Consider the following 18,418-nt stretch of genomic DNA (forward strand, 5'->3'; position numbering starts at 1 on the left):
ATGGGACAAGAGGAAATGGCCTCAAGCTGCTCCAGGGCAGGTTTAGGTGGAGCTGAGGAACAATTTGTTGTCAAGCACTGGAACAGGCTGCCCAGGCAGTGGTGGACTTACTGTCCCTGGAGGGATTTAGCAGACGTTTGTGGATATGATGCTTGGAGACATGGGTTAGTGGTGGCCTTGGCAGTGCTGGGTTAACAGTTGAGCTCGATGATCATGAAGGTCTTTTCCAACCCAAACGGTTCTCTGATTCTCTTTAAGCCTTCACATGCTTTTTTCTTTATTTATAACTTAATGCTGTACTTACTCTGAAAGGGTTTGAATTCTGAAGCAAATTTAACACTCAATTGCGTCGTCTTTCATGTGCCTCTCAGCCCTCTGGGTGTCAGAAATGACATCTGTTAGCAGCGAGGTGCCTGGCTTTGGCACTGTGTTTGAAATGCCTGCCTTACAGACTTTCTGCTAAAACTCATCGTTCTTCAGGCTTCGTGATAGCTGCACTTCTTTTCTTTCCAATTCCATTTTGCTTGGGTGAATAAAAGAAGAGAAGGCTCCAGTGAGACCTAAGAGCAGCTCCAGTGCCTAAAGGGACTACAAGAAACCTGGAGAGGGGCTATTTTGGAGGTGGGTGAGGACTTTGGGGGTAGCATGGAAGTGACTTAGGCTTTGCACTGATGCGTGCAAGTTAAGCCTGAATAAAACATGTTTCCTTGAGCCTGGAGAAGGGGGAGAACAGTGGATACTTTCTTCTCTCTTTGCTGAGATGCTCTGGGAGCAGCAGCTCAAACTCTTTGGGATGAGGTCTATTCTCTGGAGCTGGAGGCGCAGGGAGCTGGTGGTCAACTGGTCCATTAACATCCACAGGGAGTTGGTGGTCAACTGGTCCATTAACATCCGAATGTCCATTTACACCTTGCATACTTACTGCTGTCAGGTAGGATACAAGGAGCAGCATCAGGCCCCTTTGCAAGGTGCGTGGTGACAGACAAAGCTGCTGATCCTTCAAGGAGAGAAGCCTTAATCTCAAGTTAGGCAGAGATCCCAGGTGCAGAAGGTCAGCAGCAAGATACTCCAAGTGCAGGACAACTTCTCTAGGCTATGGATGGAAAGGTACAAGTTCCCCACATCTTGTTAGTGCTCGATTACTCCTCGGTGCTGCGATCGCTCCTCGCTGTGGTGTCATCGCTGCTGTGAGATATGGTACATGCTGTTTATTACACAGCACTGACACCAACAGCTCGAGCAGAATCACACTTGTCAAATAAAAGGGGAAAATATTTGATGCTGCATCTGACATCTCCAAAAATTAGAAGACTTCTTGCAAATTAGTTGTTAACATGAATTAGAGGTTTTGCCCGTGGTAAGAAGGTAGGAAAGTGCTGGCTGCAGCGGGTTAGACTAAATGAGCTCCTGGAGAGAGAGGGCACTGGAAAACCTGCCCTGCTCCTGCCAGAGATCACTGCTTCCATCACAAGAGCTGATTAAAGCATTGAATTGCTCTTGTACCAGAGTCGTTGCTACTGTATTGATATAAACTAGTACAGAACAACATTTGTCAGCTGAATATTTTACCAAGTGTGCTTTGGGGTCCTAAATCACAGCAAAGATCTGGGGATAACACTCAGAGACAGACGTTTTTATCATCTCTTTAACTCAAAAAGCAGTGTGAAGATCAGGTAGGACATAGCCAAACATCCCACTGAGTTAGCTTGTGCCGTAGGAACTCTGTCCTCTGGTGTCTGTGTGCTCGGGAGGAAGTTTTGCTTTTTAATGCTCAGTTTGAGCGTGGTTCCAAAGTAGGAATAGGAGATACTGCACCAGTTGGTGTTTGGGACGGGTCTAGTTTTGGGTTATGCTCAGTCCCCTCATCCCCTCTGCCACGGTTTGGTTTGGTTTGTTTTTTTTTTCCTGAGACTGGAAAATTCATTGGCTGGATTGTTTCTGAACTGTATTTTCATTTACCTTGTATTACACTGTGATCAGCAGGAGGTTAAGCAGGGATTTTATGTTTAGGTTGAGAAAGAAGAAACAATAGAACAGCACAGAGACCCCAGCTGTCTCCTGGACACTCTGCAGGGCACAGGACACTGGTCAGTGTGTGCTGGGGCATTTGGTGGTGGATGTCTTTCAGATGTATAGACTTGTATCATAGACTCACAGAGTGGTTTGTGTTGGAAGGGACCTTAAAGCTCCTCCAGCTCCAATCCCTGCCACGGGCAGGGACACCTTCCACTAGAGCAGGTTGCTCCAAGCCCCTGTGTCCAACCTGGCCTTGAACAGTGCCAGGGATGCTCTTCCAAAATAAGACATATTCTTGCTCCAAAACCATCCTACAAGTGCTCATGCTGAAAGAGCTGAAGAGGCTGAGCTGTGGGTGAGGTCTGTGACTCTGCTGTAGGACTCAGCCTGGGAGGTGAGAAGGATATTCGTGCTTTACCCGGTGGCACGCTCTTATGCCCACTTAATTTGGTAAGAAAAACTCTTCTTAAATTGCTTTCTTTTTCTTAAAACCATACATCCTTTGTCTGGTGAGGACTGCTTGACTCTCCCTTGAAAGCCAGGACATGCCTGACTGTACTTGGCGCAGTTTGCTAATTCAGACTTGAAAGTTTTGCAGGCTCCAGGACTGAGTATCTTTCTAGAAACAGCACGTTTTGTGTTGTTTCTACACCACTCCTTGAGCAATTTGCCTAAAATGGCTTCAGGCTTTATGCTGGATCATCTCTCTTGCGAGCTAAGGGTTTATGAGTTTCTTTTTTCTTCCTTTAATACAAGCAGGTTTAGCCTACCACCTCCAACTTAGTTTTATTGTTTAAAAACTTAATTATTCAAATCAAATCTAGCACAGTTCAAATCAAAGATACCCGGAAATGTGCCTGAGGGCTGGTGCAGTGGAACCTGTTCTCTCAATACCACATTACGGACTGAAACGGCTCTCTTTATTCCTTAGACCTGCTTTTGAATGTTAATGCAAGGACCATGAAATTCAAAGATGATAAGGGATTCTTCAGCAGGGCTTGTGGTGTGAATAAATCCTAATTCAGTGTACAGAGGAGTATTGCAATGTTTTTCAGCATAATCTATACAATGAGCCCAAAGACCTCCTCCCAGAGGAGACCCAAGACCTGATAAGCTCCTTTATTCATCAGGTAAATCTGATGGTGCGTAGCCAGGAGGTTAACAGGGATTGTGGTTACCATTATTATGTGGTTGCCAATATCCAGAGCTGGCACCATGAGGGATGGACAGTGAAGGGGGAAGAGCTGAGGGGCTGGAAAAGTCGTTTGGAAAGGAGTCATGCAGGAGTTACGGGGCAGCACGTAGAGTTGGGCTGATTCCTCTTTAAAGTGGAGGCTGTTGTAGGCTGGTGGCTGGTTTTATGCCATTACAATAACAAACTATTAACAGTTTAAAAAAGGTAAGTTACGCTGTTTTTTAGAAGAGAATAAGGAGAACTCTGTGGAGTTACTTCCAAATGTCTTGTTAAAATATGCAATCCCCATAACTGCACAGCTCCAGTTTATTGTTACTTTGGGCACATAACATGGGGGAGAGCATCTGGTGGTATAAATTGTTATAGCCCATTGAAATGAGGAAAAATTTGCACAGCCCATGCTCTGCCTCACATCTGTAACGATTTGGGGCCCTTTCATTGTGTTGCAAACACTTTCAAGCAGCACGGGGGTGTGTTAAATGTGTTGGAGCTTGTTCCTCACTGTTTGTCTTGTTCCGGAGGATTTATCGGCAATATCCACGGTTCCAGCTTTCCTGGGAAGCAGGTTCAGAGGAGGCTTTTGGGAAGCATGTGGCCGGAGGTCCAGACACAGGGGGTTTCAGCAATGCAGTGTTTTCTTGGGGAGCTTTGGGCAGTGTTGGCACATTGGTTGTCCCCGTGATGGGGGAGGTTTTCTCCACCACAATCACCTGTGTCACCTTTAACTCCATGTTGATCAGCAGTCCATCTGATAACGTGTTCAGTTCTGTGCTTTGGGATGAATCACTTGATACACTCATTTGGTATTTACTTTTCTTGTTCCCTGGCAGGCTCCCTACCCCTCAGGACAGAATGCAGCTCCAACCACACTGGTGTACCCTCAAGCCCCTCAGACAATGAACACGCAGCCTCAGACCCGCTCGCCGGTAAGGGAGCTCGCCTTTACGCCACCCTACGTTCTTTCTTCCTGGTCTCTGTGTGTCTCTGTGTGTCTGTGTATGTCTGTAGCACTGGGCCAGTTCTCTGGAAAATGTGTTCTACTGAACTGGAAGCACGTTCCAAATGGCAAATGTTGACTGAATCTTTCAGACACTTTCCTGGTAGGATCGTTTTCCTTTTCAAGTGGTTTATCAGAAGAGAAGCAATGGAGGGATTCTCATCTCCGTGCAAATAACACCATTTATTTTTAGCATAGTTGCTTTCAGGTTCACTTCCTTTTAGAGTTTAGATTCATTACCAGAATCTTTCTCCTTTCTTCTTTTTTTTTTCCCTTTTTTTCCCCCTTTAAGGAAGTATTTCATAAAGTGATAGACCAAAGCTCAGGAAACGAAAGCAATTCTCTGCAGCAGCACTCAGTCTCCAGTGGCCTCTGGGCCTTGCTTCCAACTCAGTGCCACTGGATCAGTTCTAACCTAGCACCTCGAGGTGCTCACACATTTAACATAGAGCTTCTGGGTACCCAGATCTTTTTATGGTGAGCCCCCTTTTTCATCCAACTTCAGGTTTGATTGTCCTCCATCATCTTTTATTTTTCCTTTCTCTGTGTGTGCACTGGAATACTGCTCTGCTACTGTAGGACCAGGCTCCTTTGGAGGAATCTCTGCTCATAGCACAGGTCCACACAATGTTAGGAGACCCTCCTAGGGCAGCAGATCTCAGCCCAGCTTCTGGAGGCACAGTAGTTTGCCATCACACACCTCAAGCCTCAGCCAAGGGAGCAGCAATCCCTGTGCCTCTTGCAAAGCCACATCTGCATCATCAGGCTTCCAGGTTACCTATAAAACCACTGCACCATTCCCAGCACTTCTCTTTTTAAGTGAGACGAATGCTGCTGCAGTGTGGCAGCTGAAGGCTCCAAGACAGAAGTCTTCTGTTTGTCCAGGTATATACACACACACACACACACAGAGGGTAAGCTTCCTCCCTGTGTGCAGCCACACCGATGCACTTGCCCCAGCTCTGGAGGTTCCACCTCCAGGGGATTTGCAGGAGGGTGAGTTCTGAGGCCCATTAACCTCTGTGTTGATGAACAATTAACACCAGTTTGATGATGTGGACAGCTGCAACTTTGTCCTTAGCCCCCCCTTCTGATCAGTAATGCAGGATACTGATGGTAACCCCCCTCTTTCCTCAGTAAGTATAATCATCTTTAATTGTTGAAAAGCACAGCTAAGTTGATATGGTTAGAACTGGAGCAAAAACCTGACTGAAGAGCTGCATCTCTAAACCAGTTTTTTTGACAGCCCAGCAGAGCAGTGCCAATACATTGCACAGACAACTGGAAGAGGAGGAAGGTTTTGGAACAGAGTCCGGTTTACAGGTCCCTGGCTGGAAGAGGCTGGATAAAATACTGCATTGTAAGCAATATAACAAACTGTACTCCTTCTTGCAGGCGGTTGTGCCGATGGCACTGTTTTGATTTCATCCTTTCTTTCTTTATTAAGTTTTTTTTTATCCCATCTTGGGTTTTGTTGGCTGATCTACAGCATTGCACTGGTTTTGCTGCTTTGCTAAAAGCATGAGCTGCCCTGGCAGTTCCTGGCAGGTCAAGTGGTGACGCCAGCTCCAAAGCTGGATTGCAGCTGGGAGGGTCTGACCAGGGGTAGGGCAGAGACCAGGCTCACTCTGGGTTTGCTGCTCAGCAGGTAACATCTGCAGGGAATTTGGCTGGAAAATGGGTCAAATTGTAGGGTTTTGTCCCTGTTACTGAGGAGGAAGAACTTATCTGCAGCTCTCAGCCATTTTTCTGTTATTTTTTTAACTCTCCTGTGTGCAGACTTTGCCACCTGCTCTGCTAGTGACCATTTCCACCCCCATTACTAAAAGCTGCTCCCGTAACATCTCATTCCACCTCCCCACCCCAAAACAAATGCAAGACTAGCCCTGTCCTGAGCTACTCCTGCATTTCGTTCTGGGCTTGACTTTCTTTTGGTTTTTAATGCTTATTTTTTAATTCATTTTTTAACCATCTGGTTTTGGTGGTGAGGGGAGGGTAAGGAGGGCATGAGGAAGGTGGCAGGGGGTCTTCGTCATCCCTGGGCAGCCATAGCATGGTCCCATCCAGCACGCAGCTGGTGCGGCTGGTCTGGGTACACAGCTGAGGTTAATCCTAACCCTGCTTCCTCAAGCAGCTGGAGCTTCCTCCATCCTGTTTCTGCATCCAAGGGCCATTGGCAATTGCAGAGTTGAGGCTTTTCTGCTCCTTCCAGGACAGCTGCCTTTGCAATCCAACTGGCTGCATGTTTTCTCCCCATTAGCACCGTAGCATCACTCCGATAGCGAGAATCTCACAGCTCCAGTTGGGAGGAAGGAATATGGACTGGGAGTTGCTCAGCACTACTGAGCATGATCCATTAGCTCTTGCCCATGACAGCCCCGAGCCTCAGGTGATTTTAACAGGAACTGGCCCAATTCTAGGACATCTGCCAAAGAACCCCTGTAATCAGGAGGGTGCTGGAGCGATCCAGAGGTAGTTATTGTCAGGGAGGCTCAAGCAGCAGCAGGTAGAGGACGTGCCCTGCTGTCCATGGAGCAAGAGCAGCACCAGGATGAGTGGGGTGGCAGAGATGCTGCACCCGGGTTTCATCAGGTTTTCCTTTCTACCTACTATCTTCATCGGCCAGAGGAATAAACCAACCCAAAGTGCCTGTGCTGATCCAAGCCAGCAGGGACTACAGTTTGTTCTTTTGCTTACAGCTGCAAATAGGAATAAATCTGATCAACCTGAATGATTTTAAAAAATCAAAATTAAAAGTGAATCAAGAGCCAGTGGTGACCAGTTCAAAATAGATGAGGGTATTTTTCACTAACTTTGAAGTATGTTTTTATTTCTTTATTTTTTTAACCCTTGTAACACATCTTACTTTTCACTATGGAATATATTTTGGCTTCTTAAGGTACAAGCTTGCAGCTCTTGTTTTAAACACAGTGGGAACAAATCTTTTCTGTGGAACAGTGATAAGAGAGGTACTTTGACCCTGAAATGAAGCAACACGAGGTTTTTGCACCCCATCAATCTCTTTTTGACTCATTTTTCTCATTGGTGTGTACCATGGAGTGTGTAGCCCTGCGGAGCAGCACATGTCACCCACCCGTGGTGAGCTTTAGCCCTTTTCTCAAACACAAGCCATTGGAACTGGGCTTGAGGAGTTACTCCTTAAGGAAAATAAGGAACTTGCAGTGCATTCCTCATCCAGGTGCCTGTTTTTCACTGCTGTAGGACTGATGGGCAGAGCCACCATCCTTCACACCCTGAGCCTCAGGAGGTCACTGAGCGCTTCTGTCCCGTGATTGCCATTAAAATAGAACCTTCTGCTCTTCAGTCTTACAAGATGATGTTGCTTTGCTTTTTTTCTTTAATGTAAGGCTTAGGGGTAGTTTTCAAGGGTGGGAAGACTCTGTTTGGTGAATCAGTGCAGGTCATTCCTTATAAACTCTTACATAGACACACATATAGAGTATGTCTGTAGAAACTCTATTTGTGAAGGTTTTTATGACTTTGTACCCAAGTGTCACCATGAGGTGAAGGCAGAAGGAATATATAAACACCAATGTTACCAGACTAGTTCTTGGAAATCTTAAATGTAGGCAATTAAAATGGTTACAAAGGAGAAAATCAGCTGGACCACTGAATAATTACGCTTTGCTTTTCATGTTTGGTGGCATTAAAATAGCTGGAGGTAGGGCTGCAAGGGAGCTACTTTGTCTTACTGAAAAACCCTCCTATTAAGACAACCAGTAATTAGTAACCAGCTTTGATCTGTCTTCTCAGGCATAGAGTAAAGCATACAGAGTCCATGTAGTAGGAATTAGCAGAGGTGGACTGTACCTTGTGCCTCAGTGTGTGCATTAAGTTACTAAACCATCACAACTAGAGACGGGTAGAGGCTGTGGTGGGTAAAAAGCCACTGTGGGATCTTGTTTCGTTTGCTCCATTTAATCACTGGAGCTATTATCAGTAGATTTCTCTGCTCTCATCGTGGAGCTCTGTTCATTACACTGAGAATGAGAGGTTTAAATACCTATCTCAGCTTCTCCAAGAGCATCCCTTGTCATCTTTCTTTGTATTTTCCATTCCTTGCATTCATTTTTATTTCTAACACTCAGTTACTTACTGGGAAATGCTTTTAATGTTTACCAAGCATGTGAAATCCTGATTCCTTTCTTTCATGGGTAACCCAAGCAAGTGGGAAATGGTTTAGTGAGCTCAGGGCTGGGCACCAGGACCTCGTGTTCTTCATCCAAGCTCTCTACCCACTGATGCCTTCAGCTCCCCAGGGATACCACGGGTTAACCTGTCTTCACTTTCAGATGGGGGTGACAAATCCAACTCATTAAGGAGGGTTAGATTGTGAGGTTAAAAGCAAAAGGCTGGAAACAAATGGCACTGTGTGTTTGCATCTTTGCCTTGCAGGGAACACCCATGCCTGGCAGGACACTATAGCTGTGCCTACCTGGCTCTTAACTCCTCTCCAGCCATGAGTCTCCATCCTCCACTCCCACCAAACGTTTGGAACAGCTCTGAGTCCAGCTGCTTTAACCATTTACCTCCACCTTTGAACAGTTAAAAAATCTCCACTGCTGCTTGTTTTAAGTTGGGGTTTGGTTTTATTTTGTTTCCCAGGCAGGATAAGGATTGCCTTTGTTTATACCCTGAGCACCTTTCCAACAACCAGCAGCTTGTGCTGTTAATCTCCCATCTCGAGCAGCGTGCTCCCCCGGCTACTCGTTGTATCTCAGTCCCTGTCTGTCCCTGTCCTGCAGCAAAGCTTTTGACTGTTTCATGGTGGTTGTTATTTTTTTTTCTTGTGGGTTTATTTTTGCATAGAGTGTGACATTTTGGTTTCGTTGTGGTGTTTCTGACTCTTTGTGCCTTTCCTTTTGTGTTTGTTTCTCCCGCCTTTCCTCAGTTTGCAGCGGGGCCTCGACCTGCCCATCACCAGGTACAGTACCTGCCCCTTCGTTATCATCCTAAACTAATTGCTGGGGGAGGAGGGTGGTTGGAGGAGGTTCACCCACTAACCTGGAGCAAAGGCTCGCTTCGGCAACCGACCCCTAGTAGATACTAGCACACGCATAACCCTGCTAACGAGCTGCCTGCAACGCTGAGTAACACTTCTAATTCTCAGTTGGTGTCACTGCACTCATTAACCACCCCACTTAATGCTGTTGCCATAGGAAAGGAGAACCTGGAGAGATCTTGTCCAGGTACTGGTGAGATTCGGTTGCCTTGGTCAAGTCAAGACAGTCTAGAAGTCAAGAAGTCTAGAAACCTTGTCAGCTACTTCAAACTAGTTGGTGATTAGGTTGCCTGCGCTGAGGATGTCAACCAGAACTTGGGAGTTCACATCCCAGAGAAAATCCTGCTTTTCAGGACTTCCCAATCCATAGCTTTCTTGTGCAATGAGCCTGGTGATCTGTTATCATTAAGTTGCTTAATGCTGGTTTTACTTACCCTGTGAAAGCCAACATTTAGGAATCCTTGTAGTGTTCCCATTGCATGACTTGGACTTTTAAAGGAACAACTTAATTAAGAAGAATGAAAATGGGGAATAGCTCATGAAACTCATGGGCAGTGAGGTAGGGTGGCAGAGGTGCCCAGAGGACTCTTCACCATCAGGGCAGTGCACAAGTCCCTTCTGTCCTGCTCAAGGTGTCCAAAGTTCTGTTTTCTGTCAACTCCTACATTCATCTTTGCAAAACCCTTTTCCCCTGGTACTGGAGTTGCTGCAGCTTGTAGCTTTTGAGGAGACGGAGGTGGTGTTGATGGGTGGAGGAGAGGAGGAGAGGTGCAGGGAAGCTCTCCCAGGTCTGGTTGTTTCCATGTCACTGCTTCTTCTCTTGGAAGGAACAGGTTGTTCCCACCAATTTAATAGGGAAATAAAACTCCGCTGATGTTGGGACTGGGGCTTAAGTCACGGAAGGTTTGTTCCATGAGGATTATTTTGTTCTCACTTCACTCCTGTTAGTCTGAGCAGTTTAATCCTGTAGAGATGAGCACCTTTGGGAAAGTGCTGTCTCAGGAGAGCACGTAAGTGTGTTTGGTGGGCACAGACACCCAAAAGAGTTGATTATCTTTGGTCCTTCCACCTCAGAGAGCAGCGTGGAGGCAGGCAGCCTTCCAGAGCAGGACAACAAAAAGGCTTAAAGAGTAGAATGAGGCATTTGCACTTGTTTGCTCTCAGGCAAATGTCATGTGAGAGAGAGGCAGCAATTATGTTTGTGCATGGAAGGGATTGCAGTGACAGCAGTGGTGGTGGTGGAATGTTTGCAGGAGACTGGGCATGCCAGAATTAGAATCTTGTTTAGATACTTTTGTTCTTGACCTTAGCTCCAGGTCTGTGTTTATCCTGTGTGACACTGAGAACGCATCAGGAGTTCCAACACACCAACTCCTGGAACACTCCAGGAGCTGGTGTGTTCTTTCCTAGGCTGTTACTAAGGCAGATGATAGATTCAGTGTGAGGCATTTAATATTCTCACCGAAATCACTGAGCTCACTGCCAGCAGATTTTGGACCACGGGGCTGGAGGCAGCACAGCCTTGGAGGAGACTGTTCCAGCAACTGGTGGCTTTACTGGTGTGCCTCTACCACCAGTCTATTGCAACTTGATTTCAGACTTTCTTCTGAACCCATTTATGACCCTGCCTGCAGGTTAAAACTTGTCATTACCAAGTGTTTTCCCACTTTTATCACTACATATTTAACTGTGTTGCAGGCTGTTACATTTGAAGTCTGCTTGTAATTATCTGAAAGAAGCTGTCACCATCAGCAAAACATTCCAGGCTTTATTCCCAGCTTTAGCTGTCATGTGCTGGCTCAGGGCAGGCCCAGAGAAACCTGGGCTGGAGAAGAGCTGTTTATTTCTTCCAATCCAAAGCTCTCTGCCCGTGGTGTGGGTTGGGGATGGAGAGAGAAACTTTTGCCACGGACCTGCTACACCCTGAACCCAAGACTTGGAGGATGCTCGAGACCAACAGGGATAATTATTCTCCCATGGGAAGCTTTAACATGTAACATAAGCACGTAGGCTTTGAGACTGAGATTTTGTAACCTAAATAGTACTAAATGAGTAAATCGACCATAATGCCATTAATATTTCTTGCAACAACATAACATGCTCTTCTAAAAAGCAGCAACAAGATGAGGTTTGCAATAATTCCTGTGTCAGTCCCAGTGTGATTGTATTAACATGTGCCTCGTATTGATTCTGGGTCTTTTTAGGTCATATAATGGATTGTTCTTTAATGATACTTCCTGTACTATTAGACTCAAATTAGGGTGATTTAAGCACCTGATGCTGACTGCTAACTTTATAAGTGATATTCTTCTGGATGGGGTTGCCTGCCCTGCTAGGTGATGGCCAGTTGATGCTGTAGAGAGTGTGATCAAACTCTGTGTAAGAGACAACAGGAGAACATTCAGGATGCTACACTAAGAGTGTCTGGAGTCAAATGTAAATAGCTGCAGTGGTTCTGATTAAATGTGTATCAGTGACCCTTGATTCAGTGCCACGGCTGTCTGGGAGACCCCTGCAGAGTCCCATTTTGCAGGACAAAGAAAGTGAGCTGAACAAAGTGTTCTGTGGATGTATTTTATCATTGTTTGAACCTCGTGGAGTTCAGCAAGGCTGAGTGCAAGGTCCTGCACCAAGGTCCTGCAGTCCCCAGCACAAACACAGGCTGGGGGAGACTGGATGGAGCAGCCTGAGGAAAAGGACTTGGGGGTGCTGGGTGAGGAGAAGCTCCCCATGACCCAGCTTCAGTGTGTGCTGGAGACCAGAACCCCCCCGTGTGCTGGGCCGTGTGGTGGGCTCCCCCCCCGGACCATGAGCAGCAGCTCAGGGGGGGGATCCTGCCCCTCTGCTGGGCTCTGGGGAGACCCCCCCCTGCAGCCCTGATCCAGCTCTGGGGAACAGCACAAGAGGGACATGGAGCTGCTGGAGCGAGGCCAGAGGAGGCCCCGGAGCTGCTGCGAGGGCTGGAGCAGCTCTGCTCTGGAGCCAGGCTGAGAGAGCTGGGCTGGGGCAGCTGGAGAAGAGAAGGCTCCTCAAGGGGACACCTTAGAGCAGCTCCAGTGCCTAAAGGGGCTACAAGAAAGATGGGCAATGACTTTTTAGCAGGGCACAGGATGATGGGTGATGGTTTTAACTAAAAGAGGGAGATTCAGGCTGGATGTGAGGAAGAAACCCTTTACAATGAGGGTGCTGAGGCGCTGGCACAGGGTGCCCAGAGAAGCTGTGGCTGCCCCATCCCTGGCAGTGTTCAAGGCCAGGTTGGACACAGGGGCTTTGAGCAACCTGCTCTAGTGGAAGGTGTCCTTGCCCGTGGCAGGGGTTGGAGCTGGATGAGCTTTAAGGTCCCTTCAACCCAAACCAGTCTGGGATTCTGTGATTTTTAAATGCACTGTTAGCTTGTGGTTTACTCAGAGTTGTAGCAGATGCCTGGATTGTTTCTCCATTTCCCTCTTTGTGCATGGAGCATCCCTTGTTTTTCTTCTCTCAATGTAAAGATCTTTAGTCACTTTGTTGCTTCTCATCCTGGTGAAACACAATTGAAAGTAGCAGTTTTCTTCTGATCTGAAGTCCAGAATGTAGAGTAACCCTTAATTTAAGAAGTGCTTCAGGAGCATCTGGCTTATTTTAAAATGGATGCTCAGAAGAGGCCAGTGTAATTAAAAACAGCAATAAGAACAAGTATAAACTGAAATGTCATAGTTCCCTTTCTGACTTGTAATTGTATTTGAGATCACTTTACTGGGTATGGCAGACTAATTTAGTTTGAGGTTGCTGGTGTAGTTTGTTCCAGTTTTAGCTTGGGGTTACTCCAGTTCTTCTGGGTACAGCTTATACAACAGCAAGCTGGGCTGGGCCGTGTGCTGTTGTTAAAGAGCCTTGTGATTTGGAGAGGTCAGGAATCCACTCCCTGTACTGACTCAAGACCAACCATTTAGTAGCTTTGGGGAGTATTTCGAGTTAGAAGGAGAGTAGAAACGGCTGCCACAGTCATGTCTGTCTTCATCCATTGCGCCTGGACTGGAGCTGCCACTTCTAAATGCCACAGACACAAAAAGGGTTTTTTTCCACCCAATTTTATCGTTTAGTAGATAATAAAACTGGGAAAGCCTGAAGGGGTTGGGGGAAAAAGTCTTGTGTTGTGCCCAAAGGGCTGCACTGGGTTATTGGTGGCCATTGGGGAAGGAAGACTTGGACCTGGGAGGCTTTGTGCTTCAGCTTCTGCTTCTGACACCAGATCTTCATGTCTCAAGGCTGCAGCTGCTCAGCTGAGCCCTGGTGCCTGTGTTGAAGTTTGAAAGATCAAATATAATGTGCCAGTGTTGATCTGTAAGCAGCAGACACGGCTGCTGCTATATCAGCTGTGCAGACATCCCAGGCCAGGTTATCCCACCTGGAAAGCTGGTGGGATGAAAGACTAAAACTTAATCACAGGCTTGTCCCAGGGTAGGAGAAGCTTAATTGAAGCAGAGATCTTGAGGGTGTGATTTCATTTGACAGCGTTGATGACAACTTGTTGAACTCTCCCTTTGGTCCCTCTCTCTGCTGTCTTCTGCAGGGCTCAGTGGACCCATCGCAGATGCCAGCCTTGATCTGTGCCTGCACACATGGTGTTAGATGGACTAAGCTTAGGATAGGTTGGTTTACAGTGCTCTTCACACAAGTTTATTTCCCAGCTTTTAGAGCACAGGGGGAGTTGCTCCACAGACATTTCACTGGAAGCAATGGCTTAGAAATGCAGAGTGAAGAGAAAATCAATTAAACTGCTGTGGTGGTGTGTCAGGAGGAGGTTGTGCTCTCTTTGCTCATTGATTTTTCTAGATGACAGCCTCTTGTCTGGCGGGTCCTCAACAGACTTTTGACACAAGGTCATGTGGGAGGAAAATCAAGCAGGAGAAGATGATGGTTAATAAAAGGATATTGGAGTGTTTGGATATAAGGAGTGACTAAGAGGTAAACGGCAGGGTAGTGCTGAGGGCAGTGGGCAGAAGGTGAGTAGTGGATACGTACAGGAGCTCCAGGAAACCTGGAGAAGAGGGGCTTTGGACAAGGGCCTGTAGGGACAGGCCAAGGGGAATGGCTTTAACCTGCCAGAGGGGAGACTGAGATGAGCTCTGAGGCAGAAGCTCTTCCCTGTGAGGGTGCTGAGGCGCTGGCACAGGATGCCCAGAGAAGCTGTGGCTGCCCCATCCCTGGCAGTGTTCAAGGCCAGGTTGGACACAGGGGCTTGGAGCAACCTGCTCTAGTGGAAGGTGTCCCTGCCTGTGGCAGGGGTTGGGACTGGATGAGCTTTAAATTCACTTCCAACCCAAACCAGTCTGGGTTCTGTGATGAGACCTTATTGAATGAGGGAGGAGGCTGAAAGAGATGAGCTTGACGCAGCCGATAAAAGTAATGTCTGAGAAGGGTTTCCTTGTGCTCTTCCGTAAGTGTATTGAGGGAATAACCCTTGGAAGGGAGACATTAAAGACCATATTGCTGACTCCAAGATGATCCAAGAAACCCATCCCTGATAGAGCTGGAAAGATAAAGAGATGGGACTGCGACCTGAGGACCATGGCTCAGGTCCTCACTGGTTGCTGCATGGCTGTGTAGCCAGTTTGACCATCATTAGACATAGCAGGACTTAATTTTTGAAGGAGGTAGTCAAGGAAAGGTTGATGAAAGCTATCAGAAGTCTTGCTGTGGCCCAGGGTACCTTATTCAGGTCTTGAGTGTGTTCTGTGTGTGCTCCACTCTGAAATCCTGCACTTTTTAGAAGAAAGAGAGACAAAATAGATCTGATTTTAATCTCCCAGTGTTCTCCTATGGTACATCGAGTGTTACCGGGGAACATTGTCTGTGCAGACATCTGTTTGACCTCACACAACCAATTTTTTAGCAAACAAGGTCAGAATAGTGAAGCATTTCCAAGGAAGAATATTGCTAGCTGAGCCTGGGAGGGACAAGAACAAGGACAGAGCAGAAACCAGTTTGCCAGCCAGATGATACCTGTCTGGAACAGTAAAACGCACCTGAAATGGGATGCGCAGTGCTCTGATGGTACCCGATTCTCTTGAGAAGTTTAGTTTTACTTGCAGGAAGTGGAGTAGCTAAAAGTGATTCAAGCTTTGGTAAGAGATCTCTGGTTGGCACTTCCAAAAGCGTCTGGTGCTCCTGTTGCTTGGAATAATGAATCTGCTTTTCTTCTTGCTGTGTCTGGAAATTCTCCCCCTTCTTCCTCTATCTCTGAGTTGGAGCTACCTCTGCAATGGTGTGGGCAGTGTAGAGTAGTTCTGAGACGTTGCAGGGTTTAGAACAAGAGTTTCCTCATTGGAAGTGCTACTTCTGGTGTGGAACAGCTTAGCACTACCCTGGGGGTGGTTGATGCTCGGTGGAGGAGCAAGCCTGTGCCACACACCACCCGTGCTGGTGCACAGAGGTGCTGTCCTTCCTTCTGTTGCAAGAGAGAAGCCAGCTTGTGTTCATGAAATGGAGTTTCTTTGGTGTGCTACCCCAACAGGTAACATCTCATGATCTTCTAGGCACCGGTGGTGGAAATGAAAAGCTCTCCATGAAGAGGAGTTTCTGTTGCTCTAGGTTTCTCCCCAGTGGTTTTGGTGTTGTTGGAAGCAGGTTTCGTAGGTGCAGCAGGGATGTGAGGAGCAGAGCTCACATCTGGGGCTCACAGCGATGCAGGACTCCCATCTCTTGCAGTAAAGCTTTTCTGTGCTGCCCTGTGGACGCTGTTACTGTCAGCAGAGACAGGTCTCACTTCAACCTCCAGCCCATTTCACTCCGCATGAATACAGAATCATGGTGGCTGTTGACTTTTCCCATCCCATTCTTGGGATACTTCTGCTGTAACAGGTTAGGAAATCATTATTCAGATCTGCAGTGAAAGAAGAAAGGACTTGCACTTTCTGGTGCCTTTGGATATTGAAAAATTACAGACTCTGGTTGTTCTCCCCATAAATTCAGCATATGCCCTTGGTTCCTGCAACACTCCTGTAGTTCCCTACATCTAGACAGCCACAGTTTTTGTTAATGCAAGAGCATGGCAGCTTGTTGCTCTTCTGCTTTCCTTTCTGCAGCTTCCCCACCAAAATTTTCTCCCCAAACAGTTGTCTTCTCCTGGTTCAGGTCACACTTGGAGTGTGCTGGGAACAGTTCTTCATGCAGTTGAACAGGGCTGGATGTAAAAGCATCTGGATTTCTGAGATGGAGTCATCCCTGGCTTTCCTGGAGAATTCATTTGCTATGGGGAACAACTTGGGTATAAAGTCTTCAGCAGCACCAGAATGACCATGTTGGGCTCATTGTCATGTCAAGTACAGAGGCATCAGCTTCCTGCTGCCCTACCCCATTCTTCCCAAATGCTGAGGCACATCAGCCCAGCTCATTCCTTCATTCCTTCCTCTCTTTTCTTCTCCCCACTCATGATGCAGTTGCTCACAGACTACTCCCATCAATGCACTTCATCACTCAGCGGTCTTCAGTGTGATGTGTGATGACCTAATCGTGATTATTTTTTTGCTTAGCACTTAAATACTTGCCATTTCTTATCCTTCTAGTCTTGGTGCAGAAATGGAGACCAAACCCAAGATGTGTGCAAGGGTTTCTGCTTCATCTGCTGTCTTGGTAGCACTGAAAGAGATCAGAAAGGAAAATGTTTGCTGTTTAGGAACAGAGTAACCACAGTGTCTCTCTGTAGCATCACATTTCCTGCAGTTTAATCATGGTTTGCTTGGGTTTTTCTTTTTCCTTTAAATTTTTATACTTCCATATAAAACTTTTCCAGCAGAGTTTCTGACCCTTGCATTGGGATTCGGGTAGAAGAGACCTTGGTGCCAGTTCAGTGTCTTTTTCGTGGTGTTTCTCTAAGAGGTTAGTCAAGGCAGGATAGTAAAGTGAATGGAATTGTGTGCAATTAGGGTGCATGTTATATCCTATTCCTTCCTACTGATCTGTAAGCTGTTCCATTGGCTTTCTTTCTGTTTCCTGCTGCTTTCTTGCTTCGTTCTTGAAGGGAGGATTCAGACCTATACAGGTAATTTTAACTCCTGGTTCTGCATGGCATAAGTGTCTCTATCACTTGTATCATTACTCCGTTAGTGAATGCGTTTATGTCTGATGCATATCTTACCAAAAACTGAGTTTCAAGATTGCAAAGACTCCAGAGCAAGGTCTTCCAGTGCCATGAATGCTCCATCCCGGGGATGCCGATGCCTTTTCCCAGTGCCTAAGGCTTGAGGACGGAGCGTGTTCCAGGGGGTTGCTTGGTTTCCCAGACCTGGTCCATCTGCGTGGGGCATCACTTCATGCACACGTGGTAGAAGGGTTTGGTGCCACCCTGGAAAGAGGTTGCCACCTTTCTGAAAACAGAGGGCAAGACAAGTCAAGTAGAGGAGAGGCACAAGGCACCTCTGGCCTTAGTAAAATCTGGCTTTTTAGCTGTTCTGGAGCTATATTGGAATATTCATTCCCAAGCATGTTTATAAAGGTGTTTTTTGGCAGCCAACCCACCTTATCAAAACTACATTTGACAAAAGTAATTTTTCTAACGTTCACTCTGGAAGTTGAGCTGTGTAATTCAGCAGGTACAAACTAATAATTCCTGGAGTTTAAGGATTCTTACCTTTCTTCTCCATGTGAATTGAAGGCTGGAGCATGAGCTGGCTATTTACAGCTAAGCAGAAATTGTCCTGCAGTTTTCTGAACACGTGGCAACCCTTTGAAAGTAGTATGAGAATTATAATATCATAATGATATTTCCAGTTGTTTTCCCAGAAGGTCTGACCAGTTCTTTGCTTTCTCTCCCCTGCCCTAGTTTTTTCAGAGGCCTCAGATCCAGCCTCCACGAGCCACCATCCAGAACAGCAGCCCTTCCATCCGTCCTGGTGCGCAGACCCCCACGGCGGTGTATCAAACCAACCAGCACATCATGATGGTTAATCACCTGCCAATGCCCTACCCGATGCCTCAGGGCCCCCAGTACTGTATACCACAGGTAACAAACCCCTTATCCCAGCTCCTAAGGGACTGCAGAGCAACATTGGCTCCATCTGGATCCTCTCAAGGCTTGGTGCAGAGTTAGGGGGGGTGTGTGAAGTGAAGCTGGTAGATGCATATTTAGCCTCTGTCCTTCTTCTGTATGAAGTATTTGTTGTTCTGTGTGTGGAGGCAGTAAGAATAAATTACTTCTCTAGGTTTT

The 18,418-nt window shown here is 46.7% G+C and overlaps 1 protein-coding gene across 1 annotated transcript in view; it reads left to right on the forward strand.

Annotated features, from left to right (window-relative positions):
- Positions 1 to 4,107: 4,107 nt before the first annotated feature.
- EIF4G3 (eukaryotic translation initiation factor 4 gamma, 3) overlaps positions 4,108 to 18,418 on the forward strand; it is a gene marked incomplete at its 3' end in the record, with an annotated part of 63,820 nt that continues 49,509 nt past the window's right edge. The window contains exons 1-5 of the mRNA XM_010014230.1: positions 4,108 to 4,137; positions 5,455 to 5,568; positions 9,121 to 9,153; positions 17,234 to 17,254; positions 18,035 to 18,214. Of these exons, the coding sequence (XP_010012532.1) occupies positions 4,108 to 4,137; positions 5,455 to 5,568; positions 9,121 to 9,153; positions 17,234 to 17,254; positions 18,035 to 18,214 (378 nt within the window). The remainder of the gene's footprint in view (positions 4,138 to 5,454; positions 5,569 to 9,120; positions 9,154 to 17,233; positions 17,255 to 18,034; positions 18,215 to 18,418) is intronic.

Source organism: Nestor notabilis, unplaced genomic scaffold, assembly GCF_000696875.1.
Source record: "Nestor notabilis isolate BGI_N333 unplaced genomic scaffold, ASM69687v1 scaffold3875, whole genome shotgun sequence".
NCBI lineage: Eukaryota > Metazoa > Chordata > Aves > Psittaciformes > Psittacidae > Nestor > Nestor notabilis.